The sequence below is a fragment of the Myotis myotis genome, unplaced genomic scaffold, assembly GCF_014108235.1.
Source record: "Myotis myotis isolate mMyoMyo1 unplaced genomic scaffold, mMyoMyo1.p scaffold_m19_p_4, whole genome shotgun sequence".
Lineage (NCBI taxonomy): Eukaryota > Metazoa > Chordata > Mammalia > Chiroptera > Vespertilionidae > Myotis > Myotis myotis.
The window spans coordinates 57,998,172-58,021,158 of NW_023416346.1; the positions used below are offsets into that span (position 1 = coordinate 57,998,172).

A 22,987-nucleotide genomic window follows, 5' to 3' on the forward strand; every position below is an offset into this window, starting at 1 on the left:
ACCCAATGGGTCCGTAGAAGAGCTTAGAATCCCCACAAACTTCTCTCTGGTGAGGCTGGAGGCTGCAGTTAACTCTGTGATTGACCCCTGTAAAGTGACACCAAACTCCCCCCTCCCCCCGCAAGCACACACACTCAGAACTCAGCAGAGCAGGTGTGTGAATTTCCAATAAAGAAGAAATTAAAACCCTTGGCTTTTCACTGCTGTAATTTAGGAAGAGAACGTGAGAGAATGGAGATGACAGGAGACTGAAAGAGAAATAGGGATGGAAAGAATGTGAGAGCAAAATAAGAGGGGGAGGCAGACACAGGTGAGACAGAGAAGAAACAGGGAGGGAAATGGAGATGGAGAAAGGATAAAGGAAAGCTCCAGAGAGAGAGGAAGGAAGAGTATGGAGGGAGTGAGGGAGGGCAAGGTACTTGGGTAAGTGCCAGAGTAGGTTAGATTATGCATGAGGGAATTTGGGAAGGATCCAGCAGAGGACATGGAGCTGCTGAACCACCTGGATGTTTGTAAGCAAATAGGGAGAGGAGAGGGTGGGGAAGGTCCACCCTCCCTGCGTTTCTCCTCTGTCCATGGCTGCCAGCTGCTGGGTCATTGCTCTTGACCTCTTGACTCCTCTGAAGCTTACAAAGCCTGCTGTGTGTCAGTTCTGCCCTGGCCCGGGCAGGGACACCTACCTATCCCTTCCACAGTGGAGCCGGGCTAGAGAAAGGGTGTCAGGGAAAGGAGGATTCTGATAACTTCAGAGGGCCCACCAAGCTCGCAAGAGATGACCCAAGGGATGAAAGCAGAAAAAGGATGTGCATCTGTAAGGATGAAGGATATGAAGCAACCAGACAAATAGACAGACTGCCAAGCAAGGAGACCAAATTTGTGAAGGACTCCAAAGTTCTGTATTCACCATCCCTGTGCCTCCACCAAGGGGATTGAGGAAAAGGCACCCCTGCCTCCTTCTATCCTCCTCTCAGACATGAAGCTGTCAGCTTGAGAATACCCAGTGGCTTCTCCACCTAAAGCCTCTCAGATCTTTTCCCCCTTTATAAAAATCATTAAGACTGTACAGTATGGGCCCCAGTGTAGCTCCAGGGTAAAAGGGAAGCTGCTGGGGAGCAGAAAGCAGGGCAGCCAGCATACACTCCTTCAGTTGGAGAGTTAGAAGCTAGACAGAGCAGCATCGGTAGCCCCAAGCCCCTCCCTAACACACTGATGAGCTCCAAAACCTACTCCAACTGCAAGTGACTGTATCTTTAAATTGCTGCTTTCAGAGGGTGCATCTGGGGGAAGGTGGGAGGAAGGGAAACATCTTTCTCCCAGTCTCCCTCCTCTCTCTCTTCGAAGACTCCCCAGGGTTTGGAGACTAGTTACTGCCCAAAGAAAATTTCTTCCAGCTCCTGCCACCAGCAGAGTCCAGGCTCTAGGCGAGCCAGAGCAGGAGCTGTTAGGGTTATCTATGTCAAGATCATTTCCAGGGAAAGAGTTCTGGCCCCTGACTGGTAACAGCAGGGCAGAGGAAAAGAGGAGAGAGAGAGAGAGAGAGAGAGAGAGAGAGAGAGAGAGAGAGAGAGAGAGAGAGAGAGAGAGAGAGAGAGAGAGAACTCCTAGCCTGGCCCAGCAGGCTCCTTGTGAGCTAACCAAGTTGGAGGAAAGCTCTGTACTTTCGGCAGTCCCCTCAGGATATCCCCTCTCACCTTGGCAACCAGGCTGAGAAAGGGTTCTCCAGGGTCCCTGCAGAATGACAACTCGAGTTCCTGCAACCCTCTCCTTCCTTTTCCTCTGGACCCTGCCAGGGCAGGTCCTCCTCAGGTGAGCTGAGTGGGGGTAAGAAGGAGGTGCATGCAAACTCTGGCCGGGGGCAGCAGGGGCATTTGTCACAGTTTTTTCTAAGTTTGCAAAAACCCCACATTCTGGAGGGCCCCAGGGGAGGACACACATTCCCCCAATAAGGACCCAGGAGCCTTTCATGAAGTGGGTAAAGGCCCTGGAGCTAATAAGAAGGATTCTGCATGGGTGGGAGCTTTCTGGGCCTGGGAAGGGAGTAGGTAGCTAAGCCGCAGAACAGAGGCCATCTGTCCTGTCCTGTCCTGTCATCCAATTCTATCCCCCTACACTGCTCAGATCCCTAAAAATGACACCAACATCTGCCAGCTGCCCACTCAAGAGGCTTTGAGTAGCAGGGGCTTGCCTGAAACAACATCAGAATGAATCTAGGCTGACCAAACCTTGGCTTTCTGCAGTCACCCTGCCTGTGTGCACATAGCTGCTCACTGTCCCTGGGTGGGCACTAAGTGTAAGTCATTTCCTGGCTAGGGAGCAAGACATGTTTTAGGTTCTCTATAAATGTCCCCCAACCCATTTCCACTCCTTAGACCAGGAGACAGTCTAGGTGAACAGGATGTGCTGAGGAAGAAAGATTGTTGTAGCTTGGGCTGAACTGGTCATAAGAACGGTACCTCCCAAAGTGGAGGGGGGTGAATAAGAGCGGACGAAAGAGTACTTTGGTAGAGGGGAACAACATATGAAAGTACCAAGTACTTTCTTCCTCCTCTTAATTCAATAAACACACCAGAACTGCTTGCCTCTGAGGAGCCTCCTGCCTTACTGCTTGCATACATGTTGGCTGGCTGGAAGACAGGGATGCAATATCGTGGTGGTGGTGGGGGGGGATTTCTGCAAAGTGAAAAACAGCCCAAAGTGGAATGGCAACTCAGTTGGAGTTGATAGGAGGATGAGGCAGAAATGGGAACCCAGCTGGGCCTTGCTGGGCCTTCTGGAGGGGAGGGGAGGGGAGGTTATCTGGAGGCCCAAGCTTCAGTGGCAGCATTTCCGCTTGAGTAATTAAAGCAAGACAGGCCCTTAGGAAGTCTTGAATCTAATTCCTTTACTGTACATATGGAAACTAAGGCTTAGAGAAGGGATATGACCTGTCTAAGGTCACTCAGGTACCCAGGAGCAGATCAGAGTTCTCTTCTTACCCCACTGCAGGGCCTTGCATGAGCAAGATTTTCAGCTCTGCAACCTTCTTCATCTGCCAGCATTTGGGTCTTCCCAGGAATGAAAGGGAGGAAGGAGTGGCTACACACAGTGACTCTGCTCTCAGGTCCAAAGACAAGGTAACCCCAGAATAAAGGGGCTAAAACAGTGATTGGAGCCCAAGACAGTGAATACCAAGGCTTGTGCCAGGGTCCTGGGGCTGGGGCTAGTAGGAGAGGTGACCTGAGAGTGGGGCTGAGGAGGGTGGCAAGGGTCTGGTTGCTCCACAGACAGGTGGCTGGTGGCCAAAAGTAGCACCTGGCTGGTGTGGACAGCCTGTGGTGAAGACATGGACTTCTGCTTACTCCTGCACCACCACCAGCCTTCTCGGATTTTCAGTCTCCTTAGGTCACCTTCTCTCGCAGGCCCTGCTTGGGGCCAAGGTAGCCTCTGTGTCAGGGTAAGGGCTTCCTCCCACTCAGGGGATTCAAGGAGGCAGGATTTTAGGTGGTCAGGGTATAGCTGCCACTGGTCTTCCCCCACTCTGGTTCCTTGAAAGCCCACCCTGACCTGCTTGCATCATTGTATTGTGGTAGATGCACTTAGTTTTGAAGTCAATAGCTCTAGGTTTGAGTTTTAACTTTACCATTTACTAGCTCTCTGATTGTGAACAAGTGACTTCACCTTGCTGGTATTCAGTTTCATTATCTGTATAATGGGGATAATAATAGTACTTATTGAGAAGATTGATGTGAGAACTAAACTAGATAAGGTGAGCAAAACATTTAGCATGGTGCCTTAGCTATTTTTGTTGTTGTATCCATCACTGACGGGTGTATAGATTTACTGGAAAAGAAGAGCCCGCTGGCTCAAAGGAGACTCGGACCCAGAAGAACCGCAGTCACCCTGCCTCCAGCCTCACGGTGCAGCAGTGGAGGAGCTAGCTCTAGACCTGGAGCAGTGGTGATGGCAGGAGAAGCAGGAGGCAAAGGTTCCATCCAGGAGTACAGCCTGAGCTCAGGCCTTGAGCCCCACCCCTACCCTCAAGGCTTTCCTGAGGTCCTGGTCCCTCCTTTAGCTGTTGGCTGGTAAGCAGAAAAGTAGGCATGCAGAAGAGTCTTTGCTGCTCTTAGAGGGAAACTTGTCAAGGGAAAAAAAAGGATGGCCTCTAGCCTAGGCCAAGCACACTGGCTCCTTCCTCAAAATCAAGCTGTTAGGAAGAAAAGATAGTAGTTGACCCTCTCAGCATAGCCACCCTACTGGGAGGCTTTCCCATGCTCCTAGAACCCTGCTTCCTCACCTGTTTTGTTGCCAAAGCATGTTTACCTGCCTGCAGTTGCCACAGTCCTGAAATGAGTCCAGCTCAAAACAGTTTCCTGTCAGAGCAAATGCCAGAAGCCAAGCCTCCCTCTCCAGAAGCTAGGTTATAAAGCCTGAGTGGCTCAGCATGAAGGCCAAAAAACTGAAACCAACTCTCGGGGATGCTATTATCCTTGAGCCCTTCCAATCCTTTGCTAGGTCAGGTAGGCAAAATGTTGCCATGGCCACATTATTTCCAGTGAGTGGTCACTCTTCTTTGAGTGCATTCAAGGCATCTTCAGAAAGAGAACGCCGGATGAGCCTTAGATTTGAGTCCTGATCTTGTCACTCACCAGCTGTGAGATTTGGGGCAAGCCAGTCAACTTTCAATTTGTTTATTTGTTTTATATTCTACATATAAGTGAGATTATACAGCATTTGCTTTCTCTAACTGACTTATTTCATTTAGCATAATACCCTAGGTCCATCCATGTTGTCTCAAATGTCAAGATTTCATTCCTTTTTATTGCTGTGTGATATTCCAGTGTATGTGTCTTCTTTATCCATTCATCTATCCATGTTCACCTAGATTTCTTCCATATATTAGCTATTATAAATAATTCTGCAATAAATATAAGGCTAAATATCTCTTTCTTCAAATGACTGTTTGTTTTCTTTGGATGAATACCCAGAAGTGGGGATTGATGGATCATATGGTAATTCCACTTTTAATTTTTTTTAGGAACCTCCATACTGTTTTCCATAGTGGTTGCACAAGTTTAGAGCCCCATAAGTCTCTCCACTTTTGGAAGCCTCAGTTTTCTCATGTGTAATGGAAATAATAGTCCTCACCCCCATGACACTGAGAATGGTGACAGTAAAAAATCTAATATATGTGAAAGCCATTTTCTAGACCTAACTGGTGAACTGCCATGTTGGTTTATGGCTGTGGCACCCAGAGACGCATTCTGTCCCATCCTTCTGCCTGATGGGAAGATCAGCCAGAGGTGATTAGGAACAGGGAAAAAAGGATCTGTGGTAAAGGCAGAATACAACTGGCCTCAGACATGTTATCTCTCCTGTCCAGGGTGGCCTTGGCAAAAGAGGAAATAGAATCTGGGACCAAGGGGTCCCAGACCATGTCGCCCTCTGATTTCCTTGACAAGCTTATGGGGCAGACATCTGGATATGATGCCAGGATTCGGCCCAATTTTAAAGGTAAGAATCATTCATTCTAAAAAAAAAAAAAAAAAAAACCCTCCCTTTCCTCACCTTTTTGAGGACACACTGCCAAGACAGCTCCTATTGCTTGAAATTAGAGGTACAAGGCTAGCTCTTAAAATTCAGAAGGAGCTTCTCCTCCTTGTTGCCCATGGGCACTGCCCTCTCCTAGCAGTGTTCTAGCCTTAAGCTCAAGGAGGGAGTCCTTGAACCTGCTCCCAGCCACATGGAATGCCCTGCCAATGTGACTGTGCTTTGCTCCCTTAGGCCCACCCGTGAATGTGACCTGCAACATCTTCATCAATAGTTTTGGCTCTGTCACTGAGACTACCATGGTAAGGTCTCTCTGTTACTCACTTCCACTCTAATGTGAATGGGTGAAGCCCTCTAGATAGCAAGCCTTCTCTCCCTCTGCTGTCCTCTTCCAGTTTCATGGTCATAGCTAAAGCTATGGTACGTGTAAAATTGGTCACTGGGAGGAATTCTTTCCCCAGTTCCTGGTTTCAGTGATAAAGGCAGACTATTCTAAGCAGCAGATGGTCCAGATTGGGAGGTAGCTTGCTGCAGAGCACAGGCTTTGGAATCAGAAAGCCTATGTTCAAATCCTGACTACCTCAAATAGCTGTGTGACCTTAGGCAGGTTACTTAAATCTCTGTCTCAGTTTCCTCATCTGTCACATGGGGGTCATTACAACACCCTCCTCACAGAGTGGGTGTGAAATTTAAATGAGGTGAAACACATAAAGAAAGCACTTAGCAGACAACTTGGTGCATAGTAAGTGCTTAATAAATGTCTTTTACCTTTCCATCTTTGCCATATCAGCGCAAGACAGGCTCCTTCTCCAGTGGATAATGCCCATTACCTCTGAGATGTGATCTCAGCATTTCTATCTCATGTCCCTCCTGTCCATGTATGGCTTGCTGAGCTCCTGGAATATCACTGCCTCAGATGGACCCATATCTGTACCCTTGCAGGACTATCGGGTGAATGTCTTCTTGCGGCAGCAATGGCACGACCCACGACTGGCCTACCAAGAATATCCTGATGACTCGCTGGACCTTGACCCTTCCATGCTGGATTCTATCTGGAAACCAGACCTGTTCTTTGCCAATGAGAAAGGGGCCAACTTCCATGAGGTGACCACAGACAACAAGTTACTGCGCATCTTCAAGAATGGGAATGTGCTCTACAGCATCAGGTATGTGGGAGAGTTTGGGTCAAAAAGAAGCTAGGTGGAATCTGAGGGGTGGAAGGGGGTCCCCTGTGTTGTACTTGGCCCCAGTGAACCAATGTCACTTATTTCTTACTGTCCCTGCCAGGCTGACTCTCATTTTGTCCTGTCCAATGGACCTCAAGAACTTCCCTATGGACATCCAGACCTGCATAATGCAACTGGAGAGCTATAAGTGTCCCTAGAGAGTCACAGAGGAAGGCCTGGGATCCCAGCTAGTTAACTCCATCTCATGATATTCCAGACAGGAGAAGGGCATCCCAGAGTGGGGAGGGACATCGCCAAGCACACACAATTCTTGACACAGATGAGACTAGAAGCCAGGGCTCACTAACACCCAACCCAGTGTGTTTTTCCATTCCCACACAATTTGCTGACCTGGCTGTTTCATGGAGCTGGAAATGGGAAGGCCCATCTTATATACAAATTTCCTTATGCTTGTTATGAGGGGCCATTTAAGGGGCACTTCCTCTGCCCAAAATACGTTCCCTCTCACAGTGCCTGAAGTAATTCTACTTCAACTCCTCCTGAGTTAAGACATTCAAGATGCCTGTAAAACTGCCAGAGTTGGCAGGGGCGGGGTATTCTTTGAATCCGAATACTTCATGAACGCAGATAACTTTTGTAGAGAGGTGGAAGAGGACAGTTGTAGGCTTAGGACAGTGTCCAGGGTGGCAAAGTCAGCCAAGATCTACTCTATGGCAGAGGTTCCAGCCTACAGGGGCTGCCCCAAGTACAGAGAAGCTAAAGGACAAGGTAGAACCATCACTTATGTCCATTCCTTTGCCATCACATGGGCAAGGTGAGACTTTGAGATCAGCAGGCATCCACTCAGTCCTCAGAGAACAAGGCTCGGTAAGCTGTTTCCAGCATGTAATAAGTTTGTCAGCTAGAATGTGCCATATGTGGTCAGCTCTTTAGAGTTCATAAACCAATTTCATGACCAGGTTCCCATTACCCTCTCACAATTCTAAAAAGTAGGTAGAGCATTTTACAGAAGGGGATGGGACTTTCCTACTATGACAAGCTACTCTGGGTCAAGGCCCTACTCTGGACATTTGTGAGCCTTGGTGTTTCTGCTTCCATTTCTATCTGACATGTGTAAATATGGCCATAGATGTAACAGGAGCCTTCACAAATTTCTCTCTGTGAGCAACTTGGCATGTTCCTATGTTAGCTCTCCATTTTCCTCAGTTCAGGGCTCCAGCTAAAAGTCTATGTTGTGCACATTATCCCACGCATAACTGTTAGGGCATAAACAGCTCTTCCTCTCTGGGGTGAGGTAGCAGAAGCCTTGGCTCTAAGGCTGGCTCTGCTTGAGACATGTGGTTGGTACACATGCTTACTTCCCTGGGTTTGAGATATGGCAAGAGGTTCCCAGCTGGGTTCCTTGACATCTTTCCAACCTTTTGACCTGCTTTCTAGGTCTGCCAGAATAATTTCTCTTTGGGCCTTACTAATGCCTGAGAACTAGATAGGAGAGAAGCTGGAAATATTTCTGATTTGTCCACTTAGATGGGCCTATGAGACAATTGACCAAGTAATCTCTTCAGAAAGGTTTCCCTTCCCCAGATGAGCATGGAGCTCCTAAAATCCAGGCCTTACTCCTCATCTGTTCTTTCTGGCCAGTTCTAAACCTCGCCCTACCCCTATCCAACACCCACAATCTGCAACCCTCTGCCATCTCTGTCACTTTCAGTTGGCTATACCATGAATGACCTCGTGTTTGAGTGGCTGGAAGATGCTCCTGCTGTCCAAGTGGCTGAGGGGCTGACTCTGCCCCAGTTTATCTTGCGAGATGAAAAGGATCTAAGCTATTGTACCAAACACTACAACACAGGTAAAAAAAAAAAAACCAGGGTCTTTACTGGCTGAGTCACAGGAGGGCCTCCAGAAGGGAGGAAAGGGGGCAAAGCAGCCAACTTCTATGGAAGGTTCAGTCTATGTCAGACATAGTGTTAAGTGCTTTATATTCCTCATCTCATTATGGCAGGGGTTATCAGCCCCATTTTTCTGAAAGGGCAAACTGAGGTTCTAAGAAGTTAAATCAATTGCTCAAATCATACAGCTACTAAATGACTGATTTAGAATTCAAATTCAGATTGATCTAATTCCAAAGCCCATGTTCTTGTCCCTGTCACATGCTACAGAGCAAATGGGCCTGTGCCACTGAATGGAAGGAGCGTTCCACCTGTCTTGGGGTCAACTTCATGGGGAAGGTTGGTGAAGATACCTCTGGAAGTAGTCAATGACTTGGCTGAACCAGGAGGGAACAGGCCTCAGGGCACTTGCCAGCTTCTTTTCCACACCTCCTACTACTGCCTAACTCTCTTGGACTAGCTTGTCTTCCCAGGTGTGAAATATGGGCTAGCGGGTAGAGAGGAGTTGCCAGATCATCTGCCCCTTGCTTCTTTCTCAATTCCCTTGGCAATTTCGCTGCTAAGACTTAGGACCCTGAGATAGAGATCACAGGGTGAAGAGGAGAGATCCTAGGTACCTCCTATGGTGTGCCACCCTATGAATATGTGAGTTTCTGTGTAGGGAGTGAAGAGAGGAATGGACCATTGAATTTTTTTAAATGCTGGTGGGAGTGGAAATTGGTATAACCTTATTGAGGGGGGAAACTTGGAAATTTGTATGTAGTCCCCTGGGGAGCCTATTCAAATGTTGATTCCTGGGCTCTCCCCCTCAGAGATTCTGGTCTGCATTTGAACAAACCATCCTGAGCATTCTGATGCAGGTGGTCCAGGGGACATGTTTTGAGAAACTTTAGAAGCTAAAAATGTTTTCCTCCGTGTTGATCCAGGAATCCCCATTCTTTGGAATTTATTATAAGGAAATATTTTAAAATATCATATTGACGTTAGATCCCAAGAAGGCTCCTGGGTCACTGTTTATACTAGCAGAAACATGGAATTGTAGATATCCACCAATAAGAAAGAGGTTAAGTAAATTACATAATGCCTCATTACCCAGATGTTTAATAGGATGCTTGCAAGTTGCTTATAGCAACAGGGGAAATTACAAGTGGAAAAGGCTTAGATTCAAAGTTATATAAACAGAATAATATATTGTGGTAAAAGAAACAAATCAAAAGCACGTGGTTAAAAATTCTGGAAGGAAATAGCACAAAATGTTTTTAAAGTAGTGTGATGTATTTAGATAAGAGCAAGAACTTTGGAGTCAGAGCAGAGCTTGAGTTCTGGCTCCACCATTTACCAGTTGGGTACCCTTGAGAAGCATAACTTGATCTCCTCAAGCCTCAGTATTTCTATCTGTAAAATGGAAAATAATGTTTTCCTGCCCTAAAGAGTTTCTATGGGATTTAAATGAGACAAACTTAGTAAAGTCAGAGTACTTAGTAGGGGCTTGTCAGCTTATGAATATCATTCCTTCTCTACTTCTCACTCTTTTCTGTACTAAACAAGTGTGAATTTTGTCATTACAAACAAAACTGCTATAACCAATAATTGAAGAAGAAAAGAAAATATGGATACCTAGCAAAGGCATGTCATGACAAGAAGCCCAGAGTGAGGTGAGGTGGGCTGGACTAGGGGAGGAGCAGTAGGAGATCACAGCATCACACAGCATGCCAAACCCATAATCAGTCACTCATGAAATCACCAGCCTTGAGGAATAAGACAGGCCTGATAACAGCAAGCCTAAGCCAAAATAAAATAACAGTATACACATCCTCTGCTTTTTGCTTTGGTTATTCTGAATCTCTGCCTCTAAGAGAAGCTCTGAGCTAGTGTTTTCTTAGTCTCAGGGTGTGGGAAGCAAGGCAAAATAAAGATGGCTGGCAGAGAAGGCAACGCATTGGTACATGTGCCTGGAGCTTTTGTTGGTGGACTAGAATGCTGCTGCTCAATACTCTGTAGGAACCAACCCGCTGCATGCTCTCCACAGCTGGTCTCTCTTGGACATTGTTTCCAGATGTGTGCTAGTCAGCTGCTCTCACTTGCTTAAGACATGGATAGTGTTTATTTCAGTGAATCATTGTTAGAAAGTTTCTAGAGTACCAGCAAGGCTGCTGAGATTTGAGTGGAGTCTAAGCTCATTGCTTTCTTAATAATGACAGTAGTACCAGCTACCTATGTGCTCAACACCAAAAATACATTATCTCATTTAATTCCCACAATAGCCCAGTGATGAAGTTGATATTGTTATTACTCTGTTTTACAAGCAAGGAAACTGAAACTCAAAAAGGTTAGGTGTTTTCCCTGAGGTCATATAACTAGTAAATGGAAGATTCAGAATTCAAGCCCAGGCAGTCTGTCTCTGCAGCCCTCCTGCCCTTAATCCTCTTGTAGTGATATCATATGGAAGGCCTTCTGCTGGAAACTAAAATGCTGGGAGCAGGAGGTCAAGTCCTTGATGGCTGCTCTGAGAGCTTCCTCAAAACACATTTGGCACTCCCTGGGACCATTTTGAAGACTCATTTATTGGTCCAGCTGAGGAACTCAGAGGCTATCCCTCGGAGATAAGACTCCCCCAGTCCTGCCTCTCAGGCTCAGCTGCAGGCTGGAGACCTGGGGCCTCATAACTCACCTCTTTCCTTGCAGGGAAATTCACCTGCATTGAGGTAAAGTTTCACCTGGAACGGCAGATGGGCTACTATCTGATTCAGATGTACATCCCCAGCCTACTCATCGTCATCCTGTCCTGGGTTTCCTTCTGGATCAACATGGATGCTGCACCTGCCCGTGTGGGCCTAGGAATCACGACCGTGCTCACCATGACCACTCAGAGCTCTGGCTCCCGAGCCTCTTTGCCAAAGGTGAAGAGACGTGCAATAGAACTTGCTTGCCATAGAGTTCCCTGTTTCCCATTCATCCCAAGTCCCACCTGCTCACTATTTTCCTTGGATTTAAGGTAGAGAAGAGCCATTGAGCAAGAACAAGTGGCTTCTTTCTCTTCCTCCATAACATACGGCTAACTGTGGAAGCTGGGGTCATGGATGCTGTCTGGCTAGGGAACAAGTAGAGATAGTGCCTGATTTACTTTGACTTTCACCAGGAAATACAAGCATGTCTAAAATCAAAAGACCCTTAGCAAGTAGGAAGTTTCCCTCCCCCATGGTACAGATGAGGACAATACAGCCCAATACAGAATGACCTTCTCAAGGTCATAGCCCATAAGAAACAAAGAAATATAAGCATTTTAAACCAACAGCTGTCTCTCACTATGTCAGAAATCGGATACTATTACAAAGAGCTCTAGAGACAATGTCTGTTCTTTTGGGGTGTGAAAAAGTTGAGGTAGCAAATAGTGATTAAAATCAGTGGACTCTGCTCATCTGGGGCCCGATGATATTTTGATTACGCTAAAAGATTTGTGCTGATGGGACTGGGCTGGGATCTCCCTGCCTTGTGTCTTCATGTATGGAATTTAGAGGTCACCTCAAAGTCCTTATGGTCAGCAAGTCTCTGAAAAAAATTAGGGAGAAAGCCTATCCATTCTATAAATATTTAATGAGCATATACTATGTACCAGACACTGCACTAGGCCACAGAGAAATCATGGGAAGCAAAAACAACAGAATTCCTTGTGGATTTTACAATGAACATATTCCCTCTTGTTCTGATTTGATGGGAACCAGGACCTGTGATCTCTCATCTCCTAGTGCTCATTCCTAATAAGTTTACTGGGGACTTAAAAAGGGAGTAATCTGAAGATCCATAGTAAATTTACCAATTTGCTAAATGAGGGTGAGTAGTGGTTAAAAGGGATTAGAGTCAGGCATATTTGAGCTTAAAGTCCCAGCATTATCGTTTACTAATGGTGACCTTAGGAAATTTCTAAACCTTTCAATCTCCTCTCCTGTAATATGGGAATAAGAATATTACCTCTTCCAAAAACAAGGGTTAAAAAATATTACCTCTTCTAGAGGGTTATTAAAAAATAAATAAGACAATGTATTAACACAGAAGAGTGTTTGGCAAATAGTAACCACTCAATAAATGCTAGCTATTATTGTAATTATTAGTTGTCAGGGTAGAAATAACTGAGTGGTAGACCTAGAGCTAAAGCAACTGGTTATGATCCCAATTATTTTTAAGATACCAGTAAATATTTGAGGTGGACCAACACCTTTAGGGATAATAGGTGACAAAGTTCAAATTAGTATCAAGTGTCCCAGGGGAAATTGTCAGAGATCTTTTCCTATGATTATGTTTTCTAAATGGCCAGGGGTATTAAGGAGGGTCTATGATGGCCGTTTTGTGCTAATGGCCTTGCATGAAGATCAGAGGCAGAAAAGTAGTTCAGACCTAAGAGCCCTGCCCTAGTTTACTGCCACAGCCATGCAAAGAGATTCTTCTCTAACTCATTCTGTCTTGCCCTCTGGGTAGATTTTGATGACCTTTTTGTTGACCTATTATCCAGTAAGCAAAATATGAAGACATGTACCCCAAACAAAATAGTTTCACTGACCAGCCCCACAGAACAAAGGACTGAGTAAATCAGGGAGCTTCTGCTCATTCTTGAGTTTGTGCAATATTAAATTTGGTGGAAGCCCCAAGGAAAGAGGTGGGGCCAGGTCAGGGGCTTCTGAAAACCACGCCAATACCACCCCAGTACAACTTTAGTGTGGAGGATGAGAGAAGCAAAGGCTCACTTTGTGAAGGAACTCGGCTGGGATAGTCATTCCTCATGTCCCCAGGAAACTACTTCTTCATTGTCATATGGGGGTTCCCAAAGGCATTGATCTCTGTCTCCTTGCCATTCTTGATGTATACAATGCCAGGTGGCTCAGTGTAGAATTGAAAGGCTAAATGGAATATTCTACCAGGGACTGAAAGATTAGACCTAAAGCCACAACAGTTGGAGAAGTGACCCAATTCTCTCAAGATCCTGCAATCTAAATGGCCCATAGTTCTTGGGGTAGGTAGTAGTGAGGAGGACAAAAACAGGAAAAAGAAACCAGTACAGAAAAATACATTGCTAAACCACCCACTCATTCATCCATCCACCCATTCTTTCAAAAAATATGTACTTATGTGCCAGACACTCAGCTAGGCACTGTGATTGAACAGTGGATATGATAGAAATAGTCCGTGCCATCCAAGAGTTCAGTCTAGTGAAGGAAATGGCCAGTTGTATTTGATGGATGCTAAGAAATTTTAAGTAACATGGGCACATAGAGCAGAGGCAACCAATCCAGATTGGAATGTTTAAGAAAGGCTTCCCAAAGAATGTGGTATCTAAAGTGAATAGTAGAGTAAAAGTTATTGAGGTAAGAGAGACAGGAAGATATTGTCTCCTGGAGAAACTACTGAAATAGTTCACCATGGCAGGATCATAGATTGCAAGGGGTAAGATGGAACTGAAGAAGTAGGCAGAGGTAACTAAGATGTTACACTATGGGAAGTATAGACTGTATTGTAAGGGTACTGAAGAGCTAATGAAGGGTTGGTAGCAGGGGAGTGATATAATCACATTTACATTTTGAAAACAAAACTCTAGCTACTGTTTTGAAAACAGATTGGAGATGGCAAGCATAGAGAAGTTTCCATAGCCGGGGTGGGTAGCACTCTCTGAGGACCCCTTCCTTGTTCTGCTCTACTGTGTAGGATATGAGGCCCCAACTTGCCACTGAGCTCAATTCCTTAGCAGAGGACTCTCACAAAGAGCTGTAGGAAAAACCACAATGTCAAGGGAAGAACAGGGGTGGAGGAGGAAAAGGGAGGAACTCCTAATATGATATTGAGACTTCAGCCTAGGTAAATGGCAGTGTCACCGAATCAAAAGCTCAGAACCCCTAACTCCAAGATTATGCCTTCTCACTGGGTGATCTTGGCTAAGACTTTTTCTCTTAGGTCTCAACTGTCCTCACATGTCTCATAGGGGAATAACGAACCCTGACCAATTACCACCATGTTTGTGAGAACTCTAGAAAATAAAAGGGGAAAAAAAGAAAAGGGCCAACAAATGCAACACTCATGTTGTTTGCTATTTATTGAAAGAAAAGACTCAGAAGATGCCTTTGTCAGTGTTGTTCACTGGTTAGAGCATCAGCCTACACAACAAAAGGTCACAGGTTCGATTTCCAGTCAAGGGCACGTACCTGGATTGTAGATTTGATCCCCAGCCCCAGTCAGGGTGCATGCAGGAGGCAACCAGTCTATGTGTCTCTCTCACATTGATGTTTCTTTTTCTCTCCCCGCCTCTCTCTTCCCTCCTTCCCTTCCTCTCTTTCTAAAAATCAGTGGGAAAAAATATCCTTGGGTAAGGTTTAACAAAAAAAAGCATCAGAAGAAGATAAGAATAAAAAGAATAATCAGAATTAGAAGGAAAGAAGGAAGGAAGGAAGGAAGGAAGGAAGGAAGGAAGGAAGGAAGGAAGGAAGGGAGGGAGGGAGGGAGGGAGGGAGGGAGGGAGGGAGGGAGGGAGGGAGGAAGGAAGGAAGGGAGAGAGAGAGAGAGAGAGAGAGAGAGAGAGAGAGAGAGAGAGGTATAGGGAGGAAAAGCAGATGGAAGTGGAGGTTGAACAGTGTAGAGAGGTGAAGGATAATCTGACATAGGACTTCAGACAATGGAACATATGGTAAAAAAGCTTCTTTAAAAACCAGAAGAAATTCAAGATAAAACTGAAGAATAGCAGGTAGTTGATATGGGCTGACAACCCACTGGATAGGCCATGGAAGAACTCTAGAAAGGTTGACTGTTCTGTTGATGGATGTTACAGGTGTCCTATGTGAAGGCAATCGACATCTGGATGGCTGTGTGTCTGCTCTTCGTGTTCGCTGCCCTGCTGGAGTACGCTGCTGTGAATTTTGTCTCCTGTCAGCATAAAGAATTTATAAGACTTCGAAGAAGGCAGAGGCGCCAGCACATGGTGTGTATAATTAGGGAGGGGCCAACTTCCTTTCTTCCCAGGACTCCTTTCTCCCTACCACTACTCCCACAAACTAGACCAAACCTAGGTCTGCAAGGACTAGACAGGCAATCAGAAACCCTGGATTCTAGTCCCCGTGTGGTCACAGAGAAGTTAAGTACTTTAATCCCTTTGATTCCATTTCCTTATCTGTCCATTGGAACACTAATGCCTATAGGGCAATCTCCTAGAGTGATTAAGAGCATGGGCACAGGGCTGGGCACATAAACACAGAAAAAAATGTTAGCCAGTATTAGAACCTTATCAAATTAGTTCATATGAGATTGCTTTGAGAATTAGTAATGGTTGCTCCTGGCTCTCCTTCCACCCAAGAGAAAGGTACTCCAGGTTGTCATATACTGATTAAGAATTCAATAGCTCTAGCCAGTTTGGCTCAGTGGATAGAGCATCAGCCTGCAGATTGAAGGGTCCGAAGTTGATTCTGGTCAGGGGCACATGCCCGGGTTGTGGGCTCAATCCCCAATAGGGGGCATGCAAAAGGCAGCTGATCCGGTGATTCTCTTTCGTCATGGATGTTTCTGTCTCTCTCTACCTCTCCCTTCCTCTCTGAAATCAATAAAATATAATAAATAAAAGTCAATGGAAAAATATCCTCGGGTGAGGATTAACAAACAAAACAGAACAAAAGAATTTGAGTCCAGGGGAGGATTTTATAAGGGCTCTCATAGCTATGCTGTAATTGAGAAGCCATCACTTGCCTCTTCTAGCTGTTAGATTTCTTTGCCTTGATCTTCATTGGATGCATCAGAGTTGTTGGATATGAATTGTTCTCTCTTACTCTTGCTTGCTAACCCCGTATCTTCTAAAATAGAGTGATCACCTGGGGAAATTGAGTAAGGATCTTGTCGTCATGACAACGGAGGCAGTTTACCCCCATTGCCCAGACAGTAGGTGTTAGGTACGTTGTCATGGCAACAGAGGTGCCTGAGCCACTCACAGAAACAAATGCCAATGTATGAGCAAAGCTGAAAGCTTTGCTGATCTACATACTAGTCGCTTAATCATCACACACAGAGTTCAGGTCTGTCTCATTGCTTTCTGCCTAGTATGGATGCTCAAAAGCCAGACGGGCAAGCACATATTATCTCTGGGGAGGAGGAAGAGGGAAGGGGGGAGAAAAATGATGTTCTGAGCCCACTGTTGAAGCAACTCTAGCACTAAAGCTCCTCTCCTCCTAACACCCCACCTCCCACCTGAGCTGCTCCCGAGGTACCCCTACCATATGTCATGATGAAGGCAGGGCTCCTGTCTCATCTTCCGGTTTTTAGGAATTTATCAATTCTTGCCCTGCTTTAATCCTTTGGTTGGGACCTGGGAATTCCGCCCTCTAGTGGAATTATTCATAACTGCATCTCCTTGAGTAAGACCCATTCTTCAACAGACCTACTGGTATAAGCCCTTCCTATCCCATGCTGAAGGATAGAAAAAATATACAGACTTGGCATAAGGGCAAGAGGGTGCACTATTGTCTAATATAACTGTCCCTACCCCCTCTTTAGCTAAGTCAAACCTTCCTGCAGCTACCAAAATCCTATTGTTATAGGAATTTTGATCTTGATGCCTTCTCAATGCCTACCTTGGAAAAAAAGAGTAGACTTCCAAACAGTTCCAGATTCCTTTTTACAGCTCAATTGCCTGTGTGAGTGTCCTAGCAACATAAGACTGCTGCAGTTAATGTAGAGCTACTGGTTGACACTAGCCCCACCATCTCCCCTTCACCTCTCCCTCCCCAAACTGCCCACAGCCTATCCCCTCCTACTTGTATATAGGTGGATCCTGATCTCATAATGGAGTCTGTCATAACCAGTGCTCAATTATGACAGTTATAACAGTAGCCTGGGCCCTGCTTAGGCTCATGGATCCTGCCTGAAAGTGGGCTGGGCTTACTATTAATGTAAATAAAACTTGAAAATCCAAACCATTAGTCCATGGCCCACTTCAAGTTTCCTAAAGCTACTGCTATCCCAGAGGAATGGTAGCAGGGATCCTGGAAATCACTAAGCTGGCTGGAAAAATTGATGCAGAGTTGATCCATTTCTGGAACCTCTCTCTGGGCCCTGCTGGAGAAGCAGCAGTCTTTAGTCTGAGAGAAGCCCTTTTAAGGGAAGGAAGATAATCCATATGCTTTTCAGGGAACCCATAGCCAAGAGAATTTTAGGTGTGTTCTAGGAGCTGGCCAGCTGTTCACCCAACTCCAGGCTTAATATTGTTCTTCTCTACTCTCTCCTCAACCACCAAATTCCACTGCATGATGGTCTTCTTCCATGTCACTGTCTAAAGTAGTTTACCCTTTTCCCATATATTTCTGATTTGTCTTCCCAGCTAGTCTAAGTGTCACAGGGAAGGGTCTGTCTCTCTTGTTTTTATAACCTCACTGAAGCCTAGCACCAGGCTCTGGACACAGTACCATTTAACCCAGTTCACCAACCTTTGTAGGCTGACTGGTGAGGGCTATTTTTCAAGCTGGACAGAGAGGAAGCCTTGGCATTATCAATAGAACATCTTGAGAAATGGAAGAAATTTCAAAATATTGCCAAGTCCTCTCAGGGACTTGGCCCCAGAATGCTGCTTGCCTCTGTCCCTTCCCCAGCACCCTCCTCCATTCTCCAATCTCTTCTCTTCACTTCAATACTTATCATTCAATACCTATCACCCTTTCCCATCTCCACACCTCACCTCCCACACTGTGCATTCCCTTACCAGCTTGGTTTTGGAATATCCTCCCTCTCTAGTTCCCCAGCCCTCCTCCCCTATATATAGCTACAACAAAAAATATTCTATTTCAATAACTGTGGAAGCAATAATGTGTTGTGTAAGTCTCCATTGTCCCTCCCAACACACACACACACACACTTCAGAATCTGGGCCTAAATAGATAATACCCAAATCCAGGACCCCCGCCCTTGGATTTCAGTCCACTTATCTTTGCTCCCCCAACTACAAATGGTAGAATACATTTTTAAAAATTTCTTAAAGCCAAGAACCACTTACTCTATATTAGCCACATTTTTTCTCCTGTGTAAAATAGCATTTTTCAGCCTTGGAAACATTTCCCTTTAAATTTACTGTGATTGCAGAAAGGGGTAAATAATTAGATCTATAGAAACAGCCATTGGATTCAATTCTCTTTCAGAGCTTTTTGCAAACATATAGTTCATGCTTGTATCTTCTTGCTGGGAGGGGGGGCGCTGAGGGGATCAAGATGAGCAGTGAGGAATGGGGGATATGGGGAACCTGAACTGGAAAGCAAAACAGAAAATCATTTTATTTATTCCCTTATTTTTCAATTATTTGGGGGTTATTTTCTTTACCTCTGGTTCTTCATCTCTAAAATGGATGTAGCACAATCTCTCATGTAGGAATAATGTGGAAATGAATTTGAAAATACAGGTTAGGTGAGCCAGGGACTTTGGTAACTAAGGTTACATAAATAACTGAGCAGAGAGCTAAGGCTGCCCCACTGTAACAACTCAGGGCCAAAGCAAAACCACAGTTGTGAATTGTCTCTGGCCTACTATTCATACAACTATCTCCACAAAACCTGGCAAAATCAATGATTGGGTAGCAAAGCTCTCTTGTGGGCAGATTTAAGAGAGATTTTTCCCTATGCCAAAGGTGCTACCCTTTCTAGAGGCTGAGAGCATGAGGACATTGTGCGGAGGTGGGGCAAGGAGTAATTTTTTTCTGGCAAGGACTTGTAACTGAGTAAGATCTGCCTCCATGTGAACAAATCCATTCCCTGTCCTATATTCTGAAGAATGTGGCTCATCAGATGATTCATTTATTCAACTGCTATCCACTGGATGCCTACTAGATGCCAGATACTGTGCTAGGCATGGGGGACACAGCAGTGAACAGGACTAATGCTTTTTCCCAAGTTGGTACCAGGAGCCCATAGGAAGCGGGAAAAGAAATGGGATCTGTTGTCGAATCTCTGCTTTGAGCTTGCCTTTCCTTGATGCCTGATGATAAGCTAGGCCTTCTAGTGATATAATAATTAAAGGTTATTGGGACCCAACAGACCAACATCTCATCTATGAAGCCACTTTACAATATGTTATCACAACTTCAGAGGTCCCATTATAAGAACCCTATGATGTCCTTCTAATTGCACGGCATGTGTAAAAATCTACTCTATTCACATCTCAAGAGAAAGAAACTCAGTTACCTACAAGGGAGCACCCATACGACTGTCAGCTGATTTCTCAACAGAAACTTTGCAGGCCAGAAGGGAGTGGCAAGAAATGTTCAAAGTGATGAATACCAAGAACCTACAACCAACATTACTTTATCCAGGAAAGCTAACATTCAGAATTGAAGGTCAGATAAAGAGCTTCACAGATAAGGAAAAGCTAAAGGAGTTCATCACCACCAAACTAGTACTATATGAAATGCCGAAAGGTATCCTTTAAGAAGAGGAAGAAGAAAAAGGTAAAGATACAAATTATGAACAACAAATATGCATCTATTAACAAGTGAATCTAAGAATCAAGTGAATAAATAATCTGATGAGCAGAATGAACTGGTGATTATAATAGAATCGGACATAGAAAGGGAATGGACTGACTATTCTTGGGGGGGAAAGGGGTGAGGGGGATGCGGGAAGAGACTGGACAAAAATCGTGCACCTATGGATGAGGACAGTGGGTGGGGGGTGAGGGCGAAGGGTGGGTGGGAACTGGGAAGAGGGGAGTTATGGGTGGGGGGAAAGAGGAAGAAATGTAATAATCTGAACAATAAAGATTTAATAAAAAAATAAAAAAATCTACTGTATTCACATTTTATGTATATCTATGTCACATCCATTCAACAAGCATATTTCTTATTCTGTTTTAGCACTGAAATCCCCCAGTCTCAGGAAGCCTTCAGTCCTGGGCAAACCCAGAAAGTAGTTGGCATCATCACACAAGAGGGCATTTCACTTCAGGTGTTTTCTTAGCTGAAGCTTTTACTCTTGTAAACATCAATACTCTTAACAATTGTAACCATCTTTGAATGAAGTATTTCTAGGTTCTGGTATATATTTACTTGTCTTCTGTCTAATTTCAAAGCTGTAAACTATCATTTCTGATAGCACTGTAGACAAAATTAGGCGTGTTTGAGTTGTATATAAACAAAGAGTAAATAGGATCTGAGTGGGGGGCCTGAAAGGCTCTTATATGAGTAAAGCTCTCTCTATTCATCATCCAGGGGCATTGGTTCTCTCTTTCTCTCTCTCTCTCTCCCCCCCTCCTCTATCTCTCTCATTCTCTATCTCTATATTTCTCTCTATCTCTACTCTTAACTCTATATTTCTGTCCTTACTTCCTGGTTCTCAGCTGTGTTATAGCTATGCAAAGTTGTCAGCTGAAGATTAGATAAATGAACTTTGCATAGTCTGCTACCTTACTTAGTGCTTATATAAAATTTACTTCCTCAATGTTAATGTGTTCGTCATAATGCAGGTAGCATAGAGAAAAGAATGTGTACTGGTTAAGAAATGTTACCCTAGATCAGCCATGGGCAAACTACGGCCCGCGGACCGGATCCGGCCCGTTTGAAATGAATAAAACTAAAAAAAAAAAAAAAAAAAAAAAAAGACTGTACCCTTTTATGTAATGATGTTTACTTTGAATTTATATTAGTTCACACAAACACTCCATCCATGCTTTTGTTCCGGCCCTCCGGTTCAGTTTAAGAACCCATTGTGGCCCTCGAGTCAAAAAGTTTGCCCACCCCTGCCCTAGATGTACTGATCCCTATGTCTAAATCATCTGATTTGCAGAGAAACACATGTATCTGCAAAAGAGTAATCAGCTTTACCCTCATTTGGATAACCTACCAGGTTATTTAAATTTTTGGAATTTTTATCTTTGAGTGGAGATAAACAATTTTTAAAAGATACTATGTAAATGGAGAATTAATTATGTAGCTCTTGAAAGTCACTGAATTCAAATTCAACAAGTCTAAAAATCTCAACTGTGCTTTCTAAAGATTTCATTGTTTTTGTTTATTCTGTTTATTATCAGTCAGAGATAATTTAACATTGAAATGTTCCTCCCACAGTGGGTTGGTACTTCACTAGCTTTTAGATGGCTCTAAATGATGTTATGCATTTTAAAAAAGCACCTTGGGGCTTATCTGCAAATGGAAATGAAATCGTAACATACCATATGATACTGAGCATATATGTATCTCATGAGTAGTTTTGTGGCCATAAAAAAAGCATGCAAAGGGCCTGTGTACCCAGATACCTTGTCTGCATAGCCTCACCTGTGAGATATTTGTATGGATGGCTCTCTATCCTTCTGCCTTAGAGCCGTGTCCTTACATTCTGTCTTTTCTCCCATGTAATTCTAGGAGGAAGACATCATCCAAGAAAGTCGCTTCTATTTCCATGGCTATGGCCTGGGCCACTTCCTGCAGGCAAGGGATGAAGGTCCAATAGAAGGTTCTAGCATTTATAGCTCCCAGCCTCCAGCCCCTCTTCTAAGGGAGAGAGAAACCATGCGGAAACTCTACGTGGACCGAGCCAAGAGGATTGACACCATCTCTCGGGCTGTCTTCCCTTTCACTTTCCTCATCTTCAACATCTTCTACTGGGTTGTCTATAAAGTACTACGGTCAGAAGATATCCACCAGGCACTGTGAATAGGATCAGGACTAGAGAGTCTAACTGTTGGCTTCCTTCTTCCTCATGGATGGACTTTCCCCTTCTGTTAGATTCCATCAGGAGGTTAAACAGTTTCTTCATGATCTGCCACACAGAACTTCATTGGCCAATCCCAAAACTATGTGGATCTATACTATATAATGCCAACAGTGGCTGCACAAGATAGTTTGTCTACTCTAATCTGGATTTTCTCCATGCTATCCTGTTGCTCATGAAAGTAAATCTTGGACATACTCTTGGATGACCTTCCCTTGCTGAAGCCTCTGTTTTCCATTTCTCTAGTGGAGATTACAGATCACTGCTACTAGATTCCGACACTTATCATCTTAAACTGCACCACTCTTTGCTCTGCGACCTCCCACCCAGAGCCGGGCCTTTACTGTGCCCTCTGCCCTCCTCCTACCACAAGCGCAAATAATAAGTCTTTCCCATCCACAGGTGCTGCCCTGCATGACTCAGTCAGGTTTTATTGACTGTAGGAGGAAGGCAAGGTGACAGGTTCCCCACCTCTCAGCAAAGTTGGAACAGTCATGGGCTGCACTGGGGTAGGGCATTGCTATACAAGCCAACGAGAGGTCTTCAGATCTCCTATGATGCTCAACACTGTCAGAATGAGATCAGGAATTTTGGACTTTCAAAAAGACCATCCTTCCAGACCTACCTGAACTTCCTGGTCTCCGAAATATGTTTTTTCCCTAACTAGCATGGTGAC

At 44.7% G+C, this 22,987-nt stretch overlaps 1 protein-coding gene across 1 annotated transcript; it reads left to right on the forward strand.

Annotated features, from left to right (window-relative positions):
- Nucleotides 1–1,735: 1,735 nt before the first annotated feature.
- Nucleotides 1,736–22,253, forward strand: LOC118654485 (glycine receptor subunit alpha-4). The gene is made up of 9 exons (XM_036305843.1): nucleotides 1,736–1,806; nucleotides 5,360–5,490; nucleotides 5,761–5,828; nucleotides 6,469–6,692; nucleotides 6,814–6,902; nucleotides 8,425–8,565; nucleotides 11,291–11,505; nucleotides 15,414–15,563; nucleotides 21,963–22,253. Exons 1-9 carry the CDS (start codon nucleotides 1,736–1,738, stop codon nucleotides 22,251–22,253), a joined length of 1,380 nt encoding a protein of 459 aa, XP_036161736.1.
- Nucleotides 22,254–22,987: the final 734 nt, after the last annotated feature.

Coding starts and splice junctions, on each gene's coding strand:
- LOC118654485 (XM_036305843.1), top strand. CDS start 1,736: ATGACAACTCGAGTTCCTGCAACCCTCTCCTTCCTTTTCCTCTGGACC. Junction 5,491..5,760: donor GATTCGGCCCAATTTTAAAG/GTAAGAATCATT, acceptor TTGCTCCCTTAG/GCCCACCCGTGAATGTGACC. Junction 5,829..6,468: donor CTGTCACTGAGACTACCATG/GTAAGGTCTCTC, acceptor GTACCCTTGCAG/GACTATCGGGTGAATGTCTT.